Raw genomic sequence first — 20035 nt, forward strand, 5'->3', positions numbered from 1 at the left:
GCTCTTGGAAACTCCAGCCCTCAGACCACAAGCAACAGCCTAAGGTTTTCAGCACAAAAGTCCAAGTGCCATAAAATCTACAGTGGACAAGAGCAGGCAGGGTCAGAAGCCAGGCCAATGTCTTAGGTCTTTGCTATAAGAGAGGAACTGGGTGATATTTTGTGCTACATATCCTGGACAGTCTGAACATGGAAAATACTTCCCTTATTCTGACTTGGAGGTAAATCAAATTTGCCTCATCTCTGAAGGCAAAACCAAACTCTGACCCTTTTGCCAGTCTGGCTTTCCTGGTCTGAATAGTAACAATCACATCAACACAAGCAACCTGAGCAAGTCTTGCTAAATTCAATAAATAGTAAATAACAAACATATTGGGTAAATGATGATCAAGTCTATTTAATACCTGGGGATCTGAAATAGTCTAAAACCCATAATAGTACTGCCCTAAATTTCAATCTCCAGTCTCTAAAAGATCACTCTGTCTATTTGTACTTTCTTTTCCTGAAAATGTTTTATGCTCCATTGTTTTTGGGGCTCTGGGAAGATGCGTGAGACTGGATCTCAGGCATGTTTTATAAAGATGCAAATATCTTGGATCAGGAGGAACCCATCAGCCATTTCTACTATTTCATAGTGCTTTATTCAGAGTTTTTGGCTTTACCTATCCTAGCCCATATATCTCTCACCAGTAGTCCTTGTCAGTGCAATCTTTGGATCCCTCCTAAAAGTATTTTACTCAATGCTACATTCATCCCTACATTAAAAAATTAAGCGAGTCATTCTCTTTCCACACTAGAATTCCCTCAACCCTCTTCAGATGGTCCAAAAGAGTTTAAGGTAGTTTGTTTCATTTTCAAAAGTGCTCAATATTTGTGGCATCAAAAGTCCCGTTATGAGGAAGTCCAAACCCTACACTTCAATTAACTTCCAGGGGAAGCTCTGAATGTCTAACGAAGTACAAAATCAGGACTTACCTGTCTTAAGTCATGCACCTAAACTGGTGGGTAATGTCAGAAATATCCTAATCTCTCTGATTGTTTGATAAGACTCATCTCTTAGATAAACTGGATAAGCTTGACCACAAAGGCCCTGAAGACACTCAGGTCTTCTATAGCCACTGATCCTTGGAATAAATCTAGTTTATTGCCTTGCCTAAGGCATCCAGAACCTGTTATGGTGATCTGGTTCGTGGCTAAAAATTCTTGCATTTTCTCAGGAAGATGATTCCCGTAGATGCAGTATAAATAATGAGATTTGCTTTCTATTGTCAACAAGAGAGGAGCAAGACCGCGTGGATGGCAGCATCCAAAGAACGTCACTGAATGCAGAATAAGCAACAGCAGAGCAGCTTCACAGACATACACTTGTGCAGAAAACCACAGGATATAATTTTCCATAGTCCAGAGACTTGGTGGGCATTGTTCCCTATTAATATCTCTTCAACTCTGTTTCATATACAGTAAGATGCACAGAACTTGCTGATAAGGCAAGGAAATGGCTATTGGCATGCAACGGGAGAGACAATTCAGCTGTGCCCTTAGCCTTGCGCTTGCCTCCCCACCCGGAGATTTCCCAGAAAAAGAAGGGACCCAGGAAACAGATCAGAACATCAGTGTTGGGCTTCAGCAGAAGCAAAACAAGGCTTGAAATGATAAGTTTGAGTCAGGTGATTCACCTGGGGACAGAGTTGACTAATAACGGAAGTTCTGAGCACAAAGGTAAAACAATCCCATGGTAACAGTTTCCTGAAAATTCCTTCTTACAATCAACCACTTATTCTGTGCAAACTTCGTGCAACTGTGACTGGGAGGACCTGGGAGCATTTTCTCGACACTGTGAGTGAGCAGTTGGAAGAAAGGGTTTCTGGGCATGACTCACAGGTTAATATGACCAGTCCTCCCTGGAGATGTTTTTCCTTTCAGGATCTATTCTTGCCATGCACTGCACTAAAGACTTTGGGGTTGAGCAAGGAGACACCAGAAATAAGCCGGTTTAGGCACATCTCTAATTGTCTTTTATAAATTCACCACTACATGGCCAAATTCAAGAGATCAGGCAGTTCCTGCAAGTTTATGTTCTTCAGCTATTGAAGAGTTGCCTTCACCTCCAAGAACTTGTATATAAGGGCTTATAAATATATAATTATATATAACCTCAAATGTTCAAGGCATTTTGAAGCCGCCTTGCTGGTTGGAGAAGGTGCTTCTCCTGCCACTATGCAACTGAAATTTATTGCTTGGAGAGCTCAGTCTGAAGTCCAGGAAGAACCTGGGGATTTTCTGATGAAGGTGGATAAAGAAAACATAATCTTTGTTTAGTCCTGCAAGTTTAGACACTTCTCTGCCTGGTTCATCTTGAGACCCAGTTTGGAGGTGTATCACCAGCCCTCAGGGAGAGGAAGGATATTCTTTTCAGCCACCTCAAGGGTAATTACCATACAAGCTGGTCAGAGGTCCTGAGAATCTCAGATAAAAACAGACTATATCTCCTGAAAAAAGCATTCTGACAGAGGGTGGAAATTCTCCTTGAGGAAGCTACCTCCCTGGTGCTTTTTCTAGCTATGTCCATATGACTGTGTCCCATTTGTTGTCATCAAGCAGCTGTTTAAGTCTCTGAAGTGACCACTTGAACTTGGATAAACACAGAAGTAGTCAAAACCATTGTATTCATAGTAGATAACAGATGGGACAGAGGCAGAAAAGACATGGATGAGAGTCACAGATGAAGGACAGCCTCGCAGTGACCGTGGTTGTGGGCAGAAAATACCCCTGAGGGCTGCTCAGGCACTGCTGGGCTATTGTAGGGACCCCTCTCTATCACCCCCAAATGTTATTGCCCCAAGGTATTTCCTTCAAAACTTCGTCAATCTAAAATATCATTTAACTGCAGTTCGCAGGGGAAACACTAACTACAACAGGAAAGGACTGCAAGATCTTACACTTAATCACTGTGAGCCCCGCTCACCTTGCCCTCATCCTCCTCTTTATAGCTGTTATTGATCATTACAGAGAAAACGGAATCTTCCATCTAACCAAATATGCCTGTGCTTGATGAGTCATTTACTTTCTTCAAAGGCAGCTTTACACCCCTTGAAGCTAAGAGACTGATGGCAAGGAGAAGAATTGTGTTAAAAGGGCCATTTTTCAAACACAACAGTGAAAGACTTCAGCCGGACACATAAAGCTAACAGGGAGCATTGTGGAAATGAATGCATGCTAACAAATATTAATCTGTAGCAGGGAAAGGCAAGACAAGAACCAGTCACTGGTAGTGCAGGCTAGACAAGTTAAATAATAAACTATGCATGGCTTTAAAACAATAAGGATAATTAAACATAGGAAAAACGTAGTAAGAGAAGAGGGTCTGTTGGAGGCACAAAGCAAAGCCTGTATGCCTCTTAGGAGAGCGGTGTTAGTGAAATCCCAGAAGCTGAGATTCTTACAGGAATGGCCAAACTTCACTGCTGCCTTCTGGCCTATGAACTAAAGGATTTTGATATTTTTTCTATACCAGTAAGCTAAGGTTTGTGGAAGAGTAGATGGCTTTCACTGAATCATCTCATGCTGGGGGAAGGTTACAGCAGTCTTCAAAAGACTTACTATCCCCCAAATCTCCTCTTCCCTTCACATCAGAGTAATGATCCCCCTTAGAGCTAGGTGGGATCCCATTAGAGCTTGATGGGGTTTCTCCCCTTTCAGCCACAGCAGCACAGCAAACCTCTAAATCACAGCTCAGCCACGAGTCAGTTGGATACGACACTCCTTGGTTCGGTTTCCTCAGATCTTTGCTCCCTGCTATATCCTGCCAGCCAGTGACGAATCACTGGCAAAACTTTTCTTTAGCCAGAGGACTTTGCAGACTAGCGCTGTTGGCTATGAGGAGCTGGTTCAGCTTGGCCTGGCCTTTTCTCCTGCCATGTCATTGAAATTAATTTTCCCTGGAAATTTACATTACTCTCAAATTCAGAGGGAGCCATCCAGTTAGCTATTCCCATGGTAGGGAGAGTAGATATGCCCTTGGGCAGACCCCACAGACCCAAAACCCAAGGAGGGCAGACTCCACAGACCCAAAATTCTGCAGCCATCCTTGTCAACACCCATAGCTGCCGTGCTGAGAAAAAGGCCCCACGGTGGGTGCAGAATTATGCTGCTTGCAACTGGTTTCTGCTCACTGTCTTACCCCAGTGCACAGCAGTTTGAGCCCAGATGGATTACCTTGCCCTGCTGTGGCTTGTGCACATATTGGGTGACACCAGATCTGCAGAGAGTGGCCACCACACCTTGATCTGCTGGGCTTCAAACAACCAACTAATTTTATGTATCCATCAATTAGCAGGACACTGGGGGAACGTCTGTTGACCCTCTAAAGAAACTCCAGTTATGGGATACAACAATGCCTATCCTTGCTACATGCAAGAGTGGTCCATGTCCATTCTCCCTGTCCTACATACAGGGACACAAGCATTCCTGAAGCTGAGGGAAGCTCTGTACTATGTTTTAACTTCTGCTCAAATCATGGATTGAAATGCAGCAACAGACGGCTGGACCTGGACCAGCACCTAACCAGACACACGTAGGAAACCGTCTGGGTGCAAAGGGAACTAAGCACTGGGGCTTTGTCAAGGGGCTTTGTGAATTACCCAGTTTGTGCTGCCTTTGAGGAGCATCTCTGAGAAATCATGGGGGGGATGCAGGTAGCTGATGTTGGAGGAGTATTTGAACAGGCAGACGTCCACACCTGACAGACCCACATAGCCTGTTTGTAGGAAACATTAATGTTCCTCATAAGGTCTGCTCAGCTAACCTTTCAACCAACAGCAATAAAAATCAATACTTGAAAGTTTAGCCTGACCCTCTCAGGCTTCAACCCAACAGAAAACCCTGAGAATAAATGGCAACTTCTTGCCCTTCTGGGATTCCATCCAGAAATGCCCCAAGAGAGCAGCTGCCAGGGTGAATCAGCCATCAGGACCTTCCTGCTGGCCAGCCTCCCTGTGGTGGGAATGGGATGGCCTCAGCCCTGTGTTTGGAGGTAGCTCCTGGGAGCTGGATGTGACTCAGCTTCCCTGGGACACAGAAACCAGAGCTGCACATTTCCACGCAATTCCTATTCCCAGACATTTCTGAATGTGTCTGGAGGAGGGGTTTAGCTTCAGCCTGTAGAGTTGAGATGGGCAGCTTGGGAACTTGTTTGTTTTTTTTTTTTTTTCTTTTCCCAGAGGTTTCACCTGAGCTCCTCTCCAAATGGAATAATTCCTCTCTGCCTCCCTTCCTTCCTGTCTATGGGCAGCAGTTGGAGACATCTCCCTCCCCACCTGCCCTTGAAATACCCCTCAGTGGAAAGGGAGGCTGGCAGTGCCCCAATCCCCATCCAGAACCTCTCATCTCATTCTGGTTTGTATTTTCTTTTGTCAGGTCTGACGCCAGAACACCTTAAGCAATAAACCCTCTTGAAATAGGAGGAGATCTGCATCTTCCATTTTAGTGGCAGAAGAAAGCTCTCCTTGCCCTGTCCCCCACCCACCCCTTGGAGTCTATGTGCATAAACGCAGAAAAAAAAGAGAAAGCAGAGATTTGTTATTGGCCGTGCCCATCATGGGTCACTGCACACATGCCATCCACTGTGAAGCTGATCTGTTCCCTCTGTCGCAGCACTTGCAATGCACACAGCCAGGATGGCTCTGGTGGGAGCATCTCTTCCACTCTTCACCCGGCAGCCTAGTGCCACCTGGCTTCCCTTGGTAAACCAGCCCAAAATGTATGTCTGGACCATGACACCTCAACAGTATTGGATTCAGCCTAGTGATCCAGCTTGGAAAAGCTGCCACGCAAGCCATAGTCCCCAAAAGAGGTGGCAGAGACTGGTCCAGCTCACCCAGTTTTCCAGCAAACATGCCTATACATGCAGGGACGCAGCTGAACGGCTCAGTCCCAGCCCCAGCATCCCCCTTTCCCCCAAAGCCTCAGGCTTTCCTCTTCCCCTTGAACTCAGCCAGGCCAGTGAGCTTGCTGCAGCTGCTGGTGAAAGCACCTCCAAGAGCCAGGAGGTTTTATGCTGTGGCTGTCACAACCCTCTGCGTTTGCAGCTCCCAGCAGGGGTTTACCTTCAAATCAGCTTTCTCCAGATGCAAGGATGGTGAAGGAAACCATTTGACAAATGGGCACCCAAAGAGGAAGGTATTCCAGTAGGAAACTGGGCTCCAGGACTCAGCTGAATGCTTTCTGCCTATGGCACAGACTCAGTGCATGGAGGGGAACTGGCTGCCCGGACCCCTGTACCCCTTTATACCCATCTGCATAATGGAAGGGGCTGAGCATCCCCACTGAACACACATGGTAAGCAAAGGACATCTCTCCTCTGAACTCATCTCCTTCCTACCACTCACACTGGCTGTCCTGGAGGGTCCCACACTTCTCAGCCTGCAAATGGGAGAAATGTTGGGAGCTTCACAGGTGAATCCCGAGCTCAGGTTTATGTCCTGTGTGTAGGCAGATCTGCCTGCTCTCCACCTAGCACAGTGCTCAGGAGACAGCCGAGCCCCAGCTCGTGGCCAGCTCTGGCCCCGTGGCACAGTGGAAGAGCTAACGCTGTCAGCTTTGCCCATCTGCAGGAGGGGACAGGGCTAGCAGAGGATTCCAACCGTGGGGGCACTCACAGAGGAAGGATTTGCAGAGGTTAGTCAGCTACTCCAGCTTTAGAGTCAGGGAACAAATAGTTAATAACACCACACTGAAGCGTCCAAGTGCCTCAGGGATGTAGAGCAGTGTAGCACTCCCCGGAGAGTTCAGCTCCACCTAGGAGACAATCCATGCATCCAGCTCCATGTCTTGTCCTAACTCTTCCACCCAGTGCAAGAGAACTCAGCATGCTCTGCCCAGGGTAACCCGTGAGACATGCGAACCCGTTTGTCCCCCGCAAACAAAACCCCACAAAAGCACCCCATAACATCTGCTCTGTCCCCAGAGGAGACCCCCTTGCTGTCCACAGCACAGTGGAATTTTACCTCGGTTGGAGTGGCCCATGCTCGACGACACAGATGACTTTTGCTTCTGCCGCTTCACTGTCATCATCACTTGCTCTTGGACCCGCTGTTTTCCTGTGCCCTTAGTTTTCAGCTTGTGGTCCGAGGGCAGAGCCAGAGTGGAGCTGGCCTGGTCTTGGAAGCACTCATATGCCAACGCTGTTTTCAGTGGAGAGTGAAGCATGGCTGCAAGCAGACCGTGGGGCTGGGGGGAGAGGGGACTGCACTTCACCTGACCGCGCACGACACAAGGCGACAACAAACGCGTCTTGTGCTGGGGTTAATCTCCCAAACCCCTCCTTGCCATACGTCCCCCAACCGAGGGTGTCTCAGGGCTCCTGCTCCCGGCTCAGCTCCCCGGCGTGTGAGCAGGCACACCCTCTGCCAGACTGGATATACAGCCCTGCCTGCACACACCCACGCGCTCCCCGCCGCGGCTCGCTCGCAGCCCCCGCGCCGCCGCTGCAGGGCACGCGGCTCCCCGCTGCCCTCGCCCCAAATCTGCCTCCCCCAGCCTGTGCTGAATGGGACAGGTCAAGGTGGGGGGCATGTGGGTACCAATGGGGAGCAGGCAAGGCTGGGAGGCATGAGGGTTGGGGATGGACATCACCGTCCCCTTCGCTGTGAAGGGCTCACGGGTGAGGCTTTGTAGGTCTGGGTAGGAAGCGGTGCTCTTCAGCAGCCGGAGGGCTGAAGGATCTCCCAAACAGCCTGCTCGTCTTGTATTTTATTATTTCCCTTAGTATAAACTGGATCAAAATGGTCTCTCAGTGCCAAGAGCCTGGGGACGCCCCTGTCACTAAGAGGCAGCATTGTACACGCCATGGGTCAGAGGAGCAACGCTGCCCTCCGTGCCCGTTCCTGCCTGGGGGTCCAGGCTCCATCTTGCCAAGATGCTCCCAGGTCAATGTGTGCAGCTCCCCATTTGCAAAAAGCTTCCTCTGCCTGCACAGGTTGCAAAGACATGCCGCTGAGCCCAGGGCTGCAGGGTTGCCTACAGAGCACCTAAAGTAAGGGTCATGGAGGGTCTCGCTGACTGCAGGGTGCTGTTGTGTTCATGGGGGTGAGACCTCTTCCCAAAGGGGGTCCCACTTTTTGCAGGGACAGCCCTATTGGGAAATCAGGGTAGCTGCTAGGCAAAGAGTTGGGGCCATCTTTGCAAGTAATTTTGGGTAGCACAGAGAAAAATAGGACTTTTAGCAAGCAAAATAGAAGATAAAATGTCTGTACAAGAAATAACATGCCAGGTTATGAATTTGAGCAGAGAATTTTCCCTCTGCCAAGCCACACTGCAGCGATTCATTGCAGAGAACCAAACACCTCCGTGCTGGTGTGACCAGTTTCAGGTCACAGCAAGCGCTGACAAAGCTCCTGCCAAGCCACAAGAGGCTGATACAGGAGAAGCGGCACAAACCCCACCAGGAGGGAGGCCGAGGGGAGGGTGCTCCGGGCAGAGCCTTCCTGGGCCCCCCAAGCCCGGGTCAGCACACAGCCTGGAGAAGGGTCAGGAGGAGCTGCCGGATGGAGGGCGCTGTAGGGGGAGAGGACTCGTGGGGTTTGTCTCTGGTGGGAGTCATCAGTGCTCAGGGTCTGGCTGCTGGCAGGCCAGGTGCTTTCAGCTCCCAGATGCTGGGTCCCTCCATGAAAGCAGTGGGAAAGCACTTTATTGCATTCCTGTTCATCGGATCTCATGTTTCCCTGGTGGCTTGTGAACACGCAGGTGCTGTGTTTCGTAGGAACAAGACCAGTATTAAAAAGCACAAGACATGCTCCTGGGGAGGATGAACATTGTGATGCTCTTCTTCTGATGCTCCAGAATGTTCCTCCAGTGAAACCCAACAGCAGAAACCCAAGCTTTGCCAATGAGAAGTGGGACTAGAGCAACTAGAGGGTAATTATCTTTGGTCCCCTTCTCCCCACGTTTCCTGACACCTCCCCCAAGGGATGCAGTGGCTTCACTCTGCTCCATCACCCAACCAGCCCGGACATTTAGACCATGCCCAAGCAAGACCAGCCAGGATGAGGGGTGAGTGCTGCCCAAGACTGGGTGACTGATGCCCAGTGAGGTGGAGGATTTTCTGCTGCTCCTGTGCATTTCACAGAGTGGGGATAAGTCTGTGCACTTCCAGTCCAGGTAGGGAACAGCGAAGCAATACTTGGCTGTTGTTTTCCTCTGTCCTACTTGTTTCTCCTGAAAGCTTGTTATCGATGCCAAGCGATGTTTTCGCAAATCAATGACAGGCTGTCAGCGTCAGATGGCTTCTGCACAACAAAGTGCCCAGCTCTTGCAAACCTGTAATGTCATTTCCCCCACGGCAAGGAACAGCCCTCACCCTGTCCCTGCACGGGAGAGCCAAGTGTTTATCACATCCCATCATTTGCTGGCAGATAATACAAATGCTACGCTCTGGCATCTGCCCTGTTTCATAACTCACCCAAAATGCTGAGCTGGGCTGTGGAGCTGGGGACAGGAGCTTACAGAGGCTTTCAAGAAACAACAGTTTCTTCAGGTGAGTTTGCATGGTCTAGCCCAAGGGAGGGAATCTCCCGGGTTTTTGCAACAGACTCCAAACTCATCTCTAAAAGAGCAAAAGGTACTTAAATCAAGGAGTTTATTGCACCTCGGTGCAAACTGCTGTTTCTGCTCTGAATCACGGGCTGGGGATGCTTACTGAGCAGGGCATGGTGAGTGTCAGCCCCAGCAAGCCCAGCGCAGCACCGGCGCAGCGGCAGAGCTTGCATCTACCAGTGCCTGAAGCAAATTCCCTGTCTGCCTTTCTGTCTGGAGCTCGCAGGCAGCAGCGGGGGAAGGCTGAAAGGGAAACAAACCCTTTGCCGAATTGAGAGCTCAATCGGCAAAAGATTGGAGAGCTAAAAAAACCAAAAAAACAAAAAAACCTAAAATAAATAGGCAACTGGTGATTTGAGGGATACAGGGGCCTTCACTGCGGTCTGACGGCTGCATGTGCGCACCAAGCATCGCATGGCGATGCCGTGAATCACCGCTCCGCACCCCACACGGGGACACACCTTGTGCATCTGGCCTCTTCAAAGCATTTTTGTATGAGTTCCTGGGATTCCTGCCAACTTGCTGATTGCAATCAAAGGGCTCTCTGGCCCAATACTGCTCCCAGAGCCATGCAGGGTTTGCTGTTCAAACTTGTCAGGCTCTCCTGAGCTCAAAGTGCCTATGGATTGCTGCAAAATCTGCTGGGGGAAAAGAGCTGGCCCCCAAAATTGGTGACAGGGTGTCCTGCTGTTTTTTTTTTTTTTTTAGCACCTAGTGTTGCTTCTACCTCAGGGTGGGTGGTCACCAGGAGGGAGAGAGGTAAGGATGCTGGGAATTTCTTTAATTTCCCAGGATAATGCCATTTTCTGAGCAGTGACTCAGCCTCACCTCAGCACAGCTGAGACTTACCAGAACCTGGCAAGGTTTCTCCAGGAGGAAACCTGCTCTTCAGATTTGCAAAGTCTTAGTTTAGCTCTGCCTCTCATGAAAGGCTCTCTTTCTTCTACGGGACCAGAAAGCATCACAGGAACAGGGCAGATGGAGAGCTCAGATCCAACAGGGTAACCAGGTGAGCATGGAGCTGCCAAATTGGGTAAAACCATGCAGAAGCCTGCTGAGACATGCAGACAGGCTGTTCTTAAGCAAAACCTTCCCTCTGCTCCTTGCACACATGTGGCACTGAAATGTTTTTGGGGTGCTGCTGTGGGAAGACAAGAAGGTGACAGTGTCAGGCAGATCATGAGCTGGCCCCTGACAAAGTGGGTAGACTTCACCAAGCCCCAGAGATCTTCCACTGTGGATGGGAGCTTAGGTGAGGAAAGTAAGGAAATCCCTGATCTGTCCACAAAAAGGGAGGATGGCTCATGTAGAGCAGCTGTGAGGCTACATGCAGCAAGATGAAAGCCTTGCGTAATGGAGATAAAGTACCTGGGAACAAAGTTAATGCATCATTAAGGTGTGCCCTAACAGAAACATGGAATAATTTAGATAGGAAGGGACTGACCCTCTGCCCAAAGCAGGGCCAGCTTTGCTGAACTGGGTCGGGACACAGTTGCTACAGATCTTGTCCAATTGAAGTTTGATGGAGATCCCACGGCCTCTCTGGCCTCTCCCCCAGTATTTGACTACCCTCATGGTGAATTTTTTTTCTACGTATCTAAGAGGAATTTCCCACATCCCAGCTTGCTCCAGTTGCCTCTCTTCCTCTATCCATGCACCTCAGAAGATCTGGCTTCATCTTCTCTGCATCCTCCAGCTAATTAGCTGCAGAGAGCTGTAAGATCCCTCCAAACTTTCCTATCTTCAATCTGAACCAGCCCAGCTGTCCCAGCCTTTCCTTGTGTGTCCTGTGATCCACTCCTGACCATCTTGGGGCTGGAGAGCAGGCCAAGCCCTTGCCCTTGTCATCTGGACTTCCATGAGCTCAGGTTCCTGGTTCCCTGCTTTTGCTGCCCCTGTTTGTGGAAGATGGCACATGGAATGCACACAAGGGGACACAGAGCAGGGCAGGACATCTGTGGGCTGGAGACCACCCTGTGCAGAAACCTGCAGGTGCCTGACAGCAGGGCCAGACTCAATATTATCAAGGCTGAAGATACAGGTTGTCCTTTGTGCCCTACCCTACACTTGGACATCCTCGCCAACCGTCACATCCCAGGTCCCACCTTTGATGAGCAACAACATCACAACTCTCAACTGCTTACAGCTCAGAGGGCTGTGCAGGCTTGTCAGCAGCTAAAAAGGGACATGCCTTGGTCAGCAGGTCACTCTGGAAACAAGCATCAGGAGTGGCCATGCAGCTGCCAGGGAAGGGCAGACCCCAGGGAGGTGCCTTGGGAGGGGAGGATGGTGATGGAGAAGGAAGGACCTCTGCTTCCCCTCCAGAAGAAGGCCATCAAGTTGGTCAGTCCACCCAGTTTTCATCTCCTTGTGTCCCCATCTCACTTGAGAAGCCTTTACAAAACCAGTCAAGTAGATTCTGATCTCCTCTTATCTCTTCACAGTACTCTCTGCCAGGGAAATGTCCAGTTCAGGGTGAGCTCAGCCTGCAGTGGTCTCTTCTCCCACCTCTGTGAAGGAGATGTACTGCAGGGGAGATGCTTCACACCAAGACCTATCACGTGGGATCTTGCTGGCAAAGCCCCTCTTTGGTATAGTCCTTGCTCAGCAGCCCAAGTGCAAAGTTTGCAACAGCATTTGAATGAGTCTGGAATAACAAATTCATTTGCACACTCAGCTCAGGATCTCTGGGTCTGGCCCTCTCCCAAGGACTTCCCCGGTGCTGGTGCACATCACTGGCAGGTTGTTTCATCTGTAGGATGTGGGAGGGCGTGGGTGCAATGAGGGACTTCTTGTGCTCATGGTACTTACCTTTGGTGGTGTTGCAGCCTCTTCTCGGGGACCAATTACCTGGGTTTGCTGCGAGTGGCTTCCCTTGAAGGTAGGCAGTGCTGTTGAAATAAGCGTGGATAGTCGGTCTACATGTCTGTGTCACGCTACTGCCCACCACGTCCAGCTGTGTGCGCTCAGGGCTGGGGTCTCATTCCTGTGAGGACATGTCAGTCCCTCAGCAAGGTTCTCTACTACTACAGGCTGCCAAGTGACAGGGAATCCTGCATGACCATGCCCAGAAGACCTGACAGGCCTCTGTGGTAGACATCTTCTCGCTAGCTTCAACTACTTGCTCTGTTTTTCTAGGTCTTGAGGACCACCCAAGGACCTGACCAGTTCTTCTCTTGCTACTAGATGTTTCCTGGGTTGAATAATCCCCCCTCTCCATGCCATCCCATGTCTGGCAAGTGCAGAGGGAGCTGGCTGGCAGTTTTTGAGGATGGATGGGTTTGGAATAACCACACTCAGATGGGGGAGAAGAGCCCACGCAGCCATGAAAGACTCCAGAGATACACCCCAGTGTGTTTCGGAGGCCCCATGGGGTGCATGAGCATTACCTGGGTGGTGCCCTGTAAATGCAGTTGTCAGATTCTGTCAGGTGCTTCTGCTGCTTCCAGGAGCGGTCAGAAGGAGGGCAGGAGTGCAGGGCACCATTTCCAGAGGTGATGCTGCCAGGCCCAGGAGCACTGCGCAATGAAGCGTGCACTGCACAAAAAGTCAAGGAGAGGACTTGAACCCACGCTCACCATAAGTCAAGACACAGTCCAGGGAGATGACTCCAACCAAACACATGTGAATGGTCTCCCACACCTGGGGACCCAGGTGGAGAAAAGTAGGTAGACAGACACCTCAACCAGGATGGTACCTGGACACCTTGCCTTCCCGTGCCTATCGCAGTCTGGACCAGCTCAGAAACGCTGCAGGGAAGGGAGAGCTTGTTCCCATCGTGAAAGGCGCAGAGGTGACAGGACAAAATTTAGAAAGGCAGCAAGTGTGTAAATGGTGCGAGGATGCCCTTGATTCCATGGTGTTGTGAAATCCCCAGCACAGCTGGTGGGGGAGGAACCAGCTTATGTAATGATTTAGCAACATATCCTAGTGTGACCTGACTCGTTAAAGCAGCCTCTGGTGAGGGGAGCGAGGAGAGGGAGGTGATCACGCCACAGTCCCCTAGGACAGATGGGGAACATGGGGTGTGACCAGGAGCGGAGGAGGGCTGCGAGCGCCGCATGGCCCACGAGCCACGCCACAGCAAATGCCGACTGCTCCACCGGGTTACGCGTGGCCACGTGCCCACACCGTGGCTGGCAGCACCGTCGCTCCATCACCACGTGCTCCGCAGCAAGGTGCAGATGCCCCTGGCATCAGTGGAGCCTTTTGCCTTCCCTCCAGAGTATTGCTTCAGTGCAGGGCTTTGGGAAGGGTTTTTATTTTTCCCCACAGCCTGCGACAGGGACACCCATCAGAGTTTCATCCTAGTTTAAACACAAAGATACTGTTTGACAATGACGCGATTCCCTCTCCTGGGGAGGATCAGAGCTGCCGGAGCACTGGGATCACCAGTATGCAGTGACGCCATCTCACTACCTGTCCTCCAGGCCTGGCCTCTTGCCTACCTGAATTCCAGGAGGGTTTGTCTACACCTGCCAACATAGGCGAGTCCCCTCTGGATTAAAACACTGTGCTGACCCCATGCACACAGTGTCCTGCAGCATTAATCACTTCTGTGTCTGACACCAGCACCACTCAGCACTGTTGCCCACTGGGATCCGTGATGGGTGATGATGTCCTCTGTCAGTCACACTGAAGCCATGTTCATCCCCTCTTTTGGAAAAACATTTGCCAGAGGACTTTTGCCTCCCCATTTTCCTTGCTGTTCTGCATGTGAGAAGGCTCTGATGTCTGCTCAGCACCTAATTTCTCCCTGGTGTGAGATGCACAGTGTCATGCTGATGGAGACACTCCTCCACCTATGTGCCATTCCTTCTGCAATCCCTGGAGGACCCTCAGCTGCTACAAGGATCCCTGGCCAGGGAGGAGAAGAGAAGTTGATTGAGAAGAGGACACAGACTCCAAAGTTATTCCCAAGACCAAGTGAGCACCATCAGGCTCCCATCAGGGAAGGCTCTGGGATGCCACGAACTGTGGTAGCACATCTCCCCACCCAGACACTTACCGGGGCAGGGCTGACACATGGGGACCCCAACTCGGGGAACGAATAACCACCCACTGTAGGAGAAGATCAGGTTCAAGAACATCTAAGAAACTTGAAGGTGCACAGGTCCTTGGAACCTGGTGAGGTGCATCCGCAGGTCCTGAGGAAACTGGAAGATGAAGTGGCTAAGACACGACTGATCATATTGGAGAAGTTGTGGCAGCCCGGTGAAGTTCCAGCTGACTGGAAAAGGGGAAACATTTTTAAGAAGGGAAAAAAGGAAGATGCAAGGAACTACAGACCAGTCAGTCTCACCTCTGTGCCTGGCAAGGTCATGGGGAGAATCCTCCTGGAATCTATGCTGGGGCACATGGAAAATAAGGAGGTGACTGGTGACAGCCAACACAGCTTCACTAAGGGTAAATCGTGCCTGACAAATCTAGTGGCCTCCTACGATGGGGTTACAGCGCTGGTGGGTAAGGGAAGAACAACTGATGTTGTTTACCTGGACTTGTGTAAAGCATGTGACACTGTCCCGCACAATATCCTTGACTCTACATTGGGGAGTGTCTTAGTTTGGGCTGAAATAGAGTTAATATTCCTTTTCAGGGACTAGATGAGTGCTGTGTTTTGGCTTTAGCTTTGGGTTTGGTATGAGAAGGATGCTGATAGCACACTGATGTTTTCAGCTGCTACCGAGACTTCAAGGACTCTCCGACTCCTCATGTCCTGCCCGTGCACAAGGGCACAGGGAGCAGGGAGGGAGCACGGACAGAGCAGCAGACCCAAACTGGCCAGTGAAATATTCCACATCATGGCACGTCATGCTCACTATATAGAGGAGGGGTGGTAGGGAAGGAGCTCTGTCTCTCGCTTCCAGGATTGCGATTGTGGGCTCTTGGTATCTCGGGGTCACTGGCCGGGAACGGGCTGGATATTGGTCAGCGGGTGGGGAGCAATTATGCTGTACATTGCCTGTTTATATATTTCTTCTTTTTTCCCCATCATCGTCATTGTTCTCATTTTATTGCCATTATTAAACTGTTCCTATCTCAGCCTGCGAGTCTCCCTTCACCCCTCTGATCCCCTCCCCCATTCCCAGGTGGGAAGGGGGAAGGGAGGGTGATTAGCTGCGGGGGTTGGTGGCCGATCAGGCCCAAACCACAACAGGGAGGCATGGGTTTGATGGATGAACCACTCATTGGATAAGGAATTGGCTGGATGGTCTAACTCGAAGTGTCATGGTCAACGGCTCAATGTCCAAGTGGAGAGCAGTGACGAGTGGTGTTCCTTGGGGGTTGGAATTGGGTCCGGCACGGTTTAACAGGGACCAAGTGCACCCTCAGCAACTTCCCCAGTGACCCCGGGCTGTGTGGTGCAGTGACACCCTGAGGGCAGGGATGGCATCCCGAGGGACCTGGGCAGGCTGGAGAGGTGGGGCTGTGTGAACCTCATGGAGTGCAACAAGGCCAAGGGCAAGGTCCTGCCCGGGGGTCGGGGCAATCCCCAGCACAAACCCAGCCTGGGCGAGGAGTGGATTGAGAGCAGAGAGTCCTGCAGAGAAGGACTTAGGGGTGTTAGTGGATGGAAAGCTGACCGTAAAAGCCAGCAACGTGCACTTAAAGCCCAGAAAGCCAACTGTGTCCTGATCTGCATCAGGAGAAGAGGGGGAAGCAGAGCCAGGGAGGGGATTCTCCCCCTCTGCTCCGCTCTGGGGAGACCCCCCTGCAGTGCTGGGGCCAGCTCGGGGGCCCCCAACAGCAGAAGGACACGGAGCTGCTCGAGCGGGGCCAGAGGAGGCCACGGAGATGCTGGGGGGGCTGGAGCAGCTCCCCTGGGAGGCCGGGCTGAGAGAGTTGGGGGGGTCACCCTGGAGAAGAGAAGGCTCCGGGGGGACCCTGAGAGTGGCCTCCCAGGGCTTAAAGGGGGGACAGGAGAGGTGGGGGGGGACTCTGGGTCAGGGGGTGGGGGTAGGACAAGGAGACAAAGTGGTGTGGGGGGATGAAGAGGGCACATGGACATCAAACATCAGGCAGAGATGGTCCTCGCAGGACTTTATTTACTCACCTGGCATCCACTGTGGTGTGCGGTGAGGGACTTTGATGATAACAGTAATCTCAGTCACAAAGGATAAACCAGATAACTTAGAAGCTCATTCTCTTTTCTGAATAAATTATAAAATACTGTTAAATAAAAACTACGATGAACCAATCCATAGATTTACGTGAGTCGCACTGCTAACATTATTTCTGAAGGATATTGTTTATTTTAATAGTGAAATCTAACACTAACGATTAGAGATAATATTTGAGGCTAATCTGCATGTGTCATGCATGGGTTATGTTTCATTTGTGTCTGCTTTCCAGGAAGAGTACGTCCTGAGTTGGGTTTTCAAGGTGGACAAGTATTCACATGTTCACCTTCAGACTAAACAGAGAAAAACAGATTTTCAAATCTAATTTATGGCTGGGCATGTGAACCATCTTCAGTTAACAGTGCTAGAGGAGGCAAGGAGCTTCCCTGACATCCATGAGGATGTTTAACCACCCAAGTCATACCTGCACACTCAGTGCTGATCCTTGCATGGCCTCTGAGTCTCTTTTGCCACATCTCTTCTTGCAAAATCCCCTCTCTAAATTTTTGCAGTCTTATCTATGCATGGAGGGGGGAAGCTGGGCTGCCCCGGGAAGGATGGCGCTGCCTGTCCAGCCTCTCTCCCTGCAGCCCCGTGCACTGGGGAGCGAACACGGCTGCCCCACCGCCGGGACGGCCTGACCTGGCTCCAACATCCAGCTCAAAGAGCTCGGGGCAGAGGAGGTGTGCACCTCCCCTCGGCCTTGGTTTAAGGATGCAATTTATTCCGCCTCCCAGCTAGTTGGCTGGGCTCCTGCTCCGCATCACAGAGGCCCCAGGCACCACGGAGGGACTTGGCAACACTGGCTGGCAAGTCCAAAGTGGAGTTGGGGGCAGAAATGGTGCTAGACCCTCAGTTGGGGTCTGATGTCTTAACCACAACACAAAACCAAGGAGGACAACAGGAGGTTTGTCCTCCAAAGTGTATCCCTCACCTCCTGCCATGCTGCTGGAGGACAGCACACACCCATCCCTCTTTTACAGTGGAAACAACTAACCAAGTCATCCGTGCAGGAATGTCCTACACATGACATGCCCTGGTGCAGAGAAAACAGGCTGTGGTTTTTGCATCAGCTCCACCTACCATTTTCTAGGCTGCCAAAGCACAAGTGAGATATGTTGTTGTCAAGGGCCATCTCCCTTTTTCAAATCTTCTGTAAGATGCAATAAGCTATTATGTGTGTCTGTGTGTCACTGTCCTTCACTAGGGGAAAATCATGGAAAGATATAGTTTGGAAGGCTCTTTGAGAGGTCCTGAGTCCAACGTCATGTTCAAATAGGGCTCACTGCAAAGCCAGCTCAGATTGCTCTAGTCCTTGCACAGCTGAGTTTTGAATATCCTCAATAAAAGATTCCATCCCAGGGCTGCACCTCTCTCATGGGAAAAAGCTTTTTCCTTATGGACAGTTGAAATTGTTCCTGTTGCAGCTTCTGCATGGTGTCACTTGTCCTTTCTCAACGCACCTTGGCGAAGGACCTGGTCCTTCCCCCTGCAGGGGAGGAAGGCTGCTGGGAAACCTCTGCTTCTCCAGGCTGAAGGCATCACCTCCTTCAGCCTCCCCATAGGTGGTGTGCCCCAGCTGCCTTCCCTGGCAAGGGCAAAATGGGATTTTAAGCAAGCTGACGAGCAACTTCATGGACTTGCAGAGAGCTTTGGTGCACAGGTCAGGGATGATCACTGTGCAACCAAACTGGCCAAATACAGCAAGTTTTAACTACAAAGTCATTCATAACATCTGGGGGACTGCAAACAAACATCCCTGTGGAAGGATAGGAGTGAGTAGCCTGGCAGCAAAAACGTGGCTGATGCTGGGGTTTACCGTGTTTGTCATTTCTGCAAAACTCAAGGCTAATGATCTGCAGTGTGAACATTCAGTGTGAAGGTTCCAGAGTATGTTCACCACTTCTGTGGCACCAGAAAGCAATTTATTTTCTTTAAAGACACAGTAACTACTGAGGCTGAAATACATACATAATTTCATTAAAATTAAATCATTAAGGACTGCTCTACTGCTTAGGAACGACTGAAAAGAAAATCTTACCTTCTTTCTGTAGATCAAAGCACCTTGTCTTCCTCTTGTAATAAAAACAGTCTGACATTTTGTACACGTTTGATCTAGAAAACCAGAAAGGATGTTTCAGTAATTATTAACCCTGAAAAAAATTTAATCTCCAATTTAAGTTGATTTGACAAAACACAGTAAAATTAAGAGCCTTCTGGATAGAAATGGGTCTTAATACAGATTTTCTAGACAGTTCTACTCCATATTCCACTTGAGGCCTCATGTCCTGGAAATTTCCTGCCCTCACGGGCAACTGAATGGGAGAGGAAAGGGCACCATGATGTAGCCCAGCAGGAGATTTGAAGGAGCGGGACCTCCTTGGGAAGGGAAACTTCTTGTCCTTGGCACAGCACATGGCATTCAAAGCATTTACACTGGCTGGGGGAAGGAAAAGAGGACAAATTTGCAACTAGGACACTTTTCCAGCTTCGGGCAGTACAATGGCTAGGACACAGAATTGTTGGCCAAGGGGACTCCCACCCTTGGATGTCCCAAGGGTCTTCTCTGCTCAGCGACATTGGCAGTGTCATCACAGCTAATGTGAGAGGGACAGAGACCAATCCCTGGTGCTGAGGCAGGTAGCATGGACGGGCTCCCAGCCACCCTGCTTTGGGACATTCCCCTTCAGAGCAGGCTACATCTACAGATCATGCTCTTCAGACCCACGTGGTGGCCTACGACATAATTATTATTCTCACTGAGGTTATTTTTCTGTCTGGCTCAAACAGCAGAAATAATTGGAGGGCAGAGGTAGGGTGGGGTTTTTATAGCATGAAACCCAGGCTTTGTGCTGGGGAAAGCTGGGTGGAATAACTCAAAGCTGAAGAGTGAGATAGCGATGGAGGAGCCTGGGTCAGGCTTGGAGCTGCTCCCTGGCCCGCCCTCCTTGGCAGCACACATAGGCAGGTAGATCACTGTGTCTCCATGTCGGGACACAGACACATGGGGGGAACCAGAAGATGATCCATGTGTGGTCCAGTTTTCTCCAGGGCCCCCAGCAACCTAAACAATTAAATACCCCCAACACAGCTGCTGGAACGGCCTCTGCAGCATCACAGCGTTTTCCTTCAGTGCCTGCTCTTTTCCACACAGGAAACGGGAGTGTCCTAAAGGCTCAGGGTTGTCCCAGGGTTTCACAGCTGATGTTACTCCAGGGGACAGGAGGTTATACCCAAACTCTCACCTATCCTAGCTGCTGGGGGCAGTTAAGGGGGAGAATAGTTCCTGGACTCTTCTTACCAGCAGACTGAAAAAGGGTTCTT

The 20035-nt window shown here is 50.4% G+C and overlaps 1 protein-coding gene across 1 annotated transcript in view; it reads right to left on the reverse strand.

Moving 5' to 3' along the window:
* PKP1 (plakophilin 1) overlaps window positions 1-7389 on the reverse strand; it is a 46353-nt gene extending 38964 nt beyond the window's left edge. Inside the window, exon 1 of the mRNA XM_009972894.3 lies at window positions 7004-7389. Within this exon, the coding sequence (XP_009971196.3) occupies window positions 7004-7205 (202 nt within the window). The 5' untranslated portion in view covers window positions 7206-7389. The remainder of the gene's footprint in view (window positions 1-7003) is intronic.
* Window positions 7390-20035: the final 12646 nt, after the last annotated feature.

The sequence above is a fragment of the Tyto alba genome, unplaced genomic scaffold (assembly GCF_018691265.1).
Source record: "Tyto alba isolate M040663 unplaced genomic scaffold, T.alba_DEE_v4.0 Super-Scaffold_30, whole genome shotgun sequence".
NCBI lineage: Eukaryota > Metazoa > Chordata > Aves > Strigiformes > Tytonidae > Tyto > Tyto alba.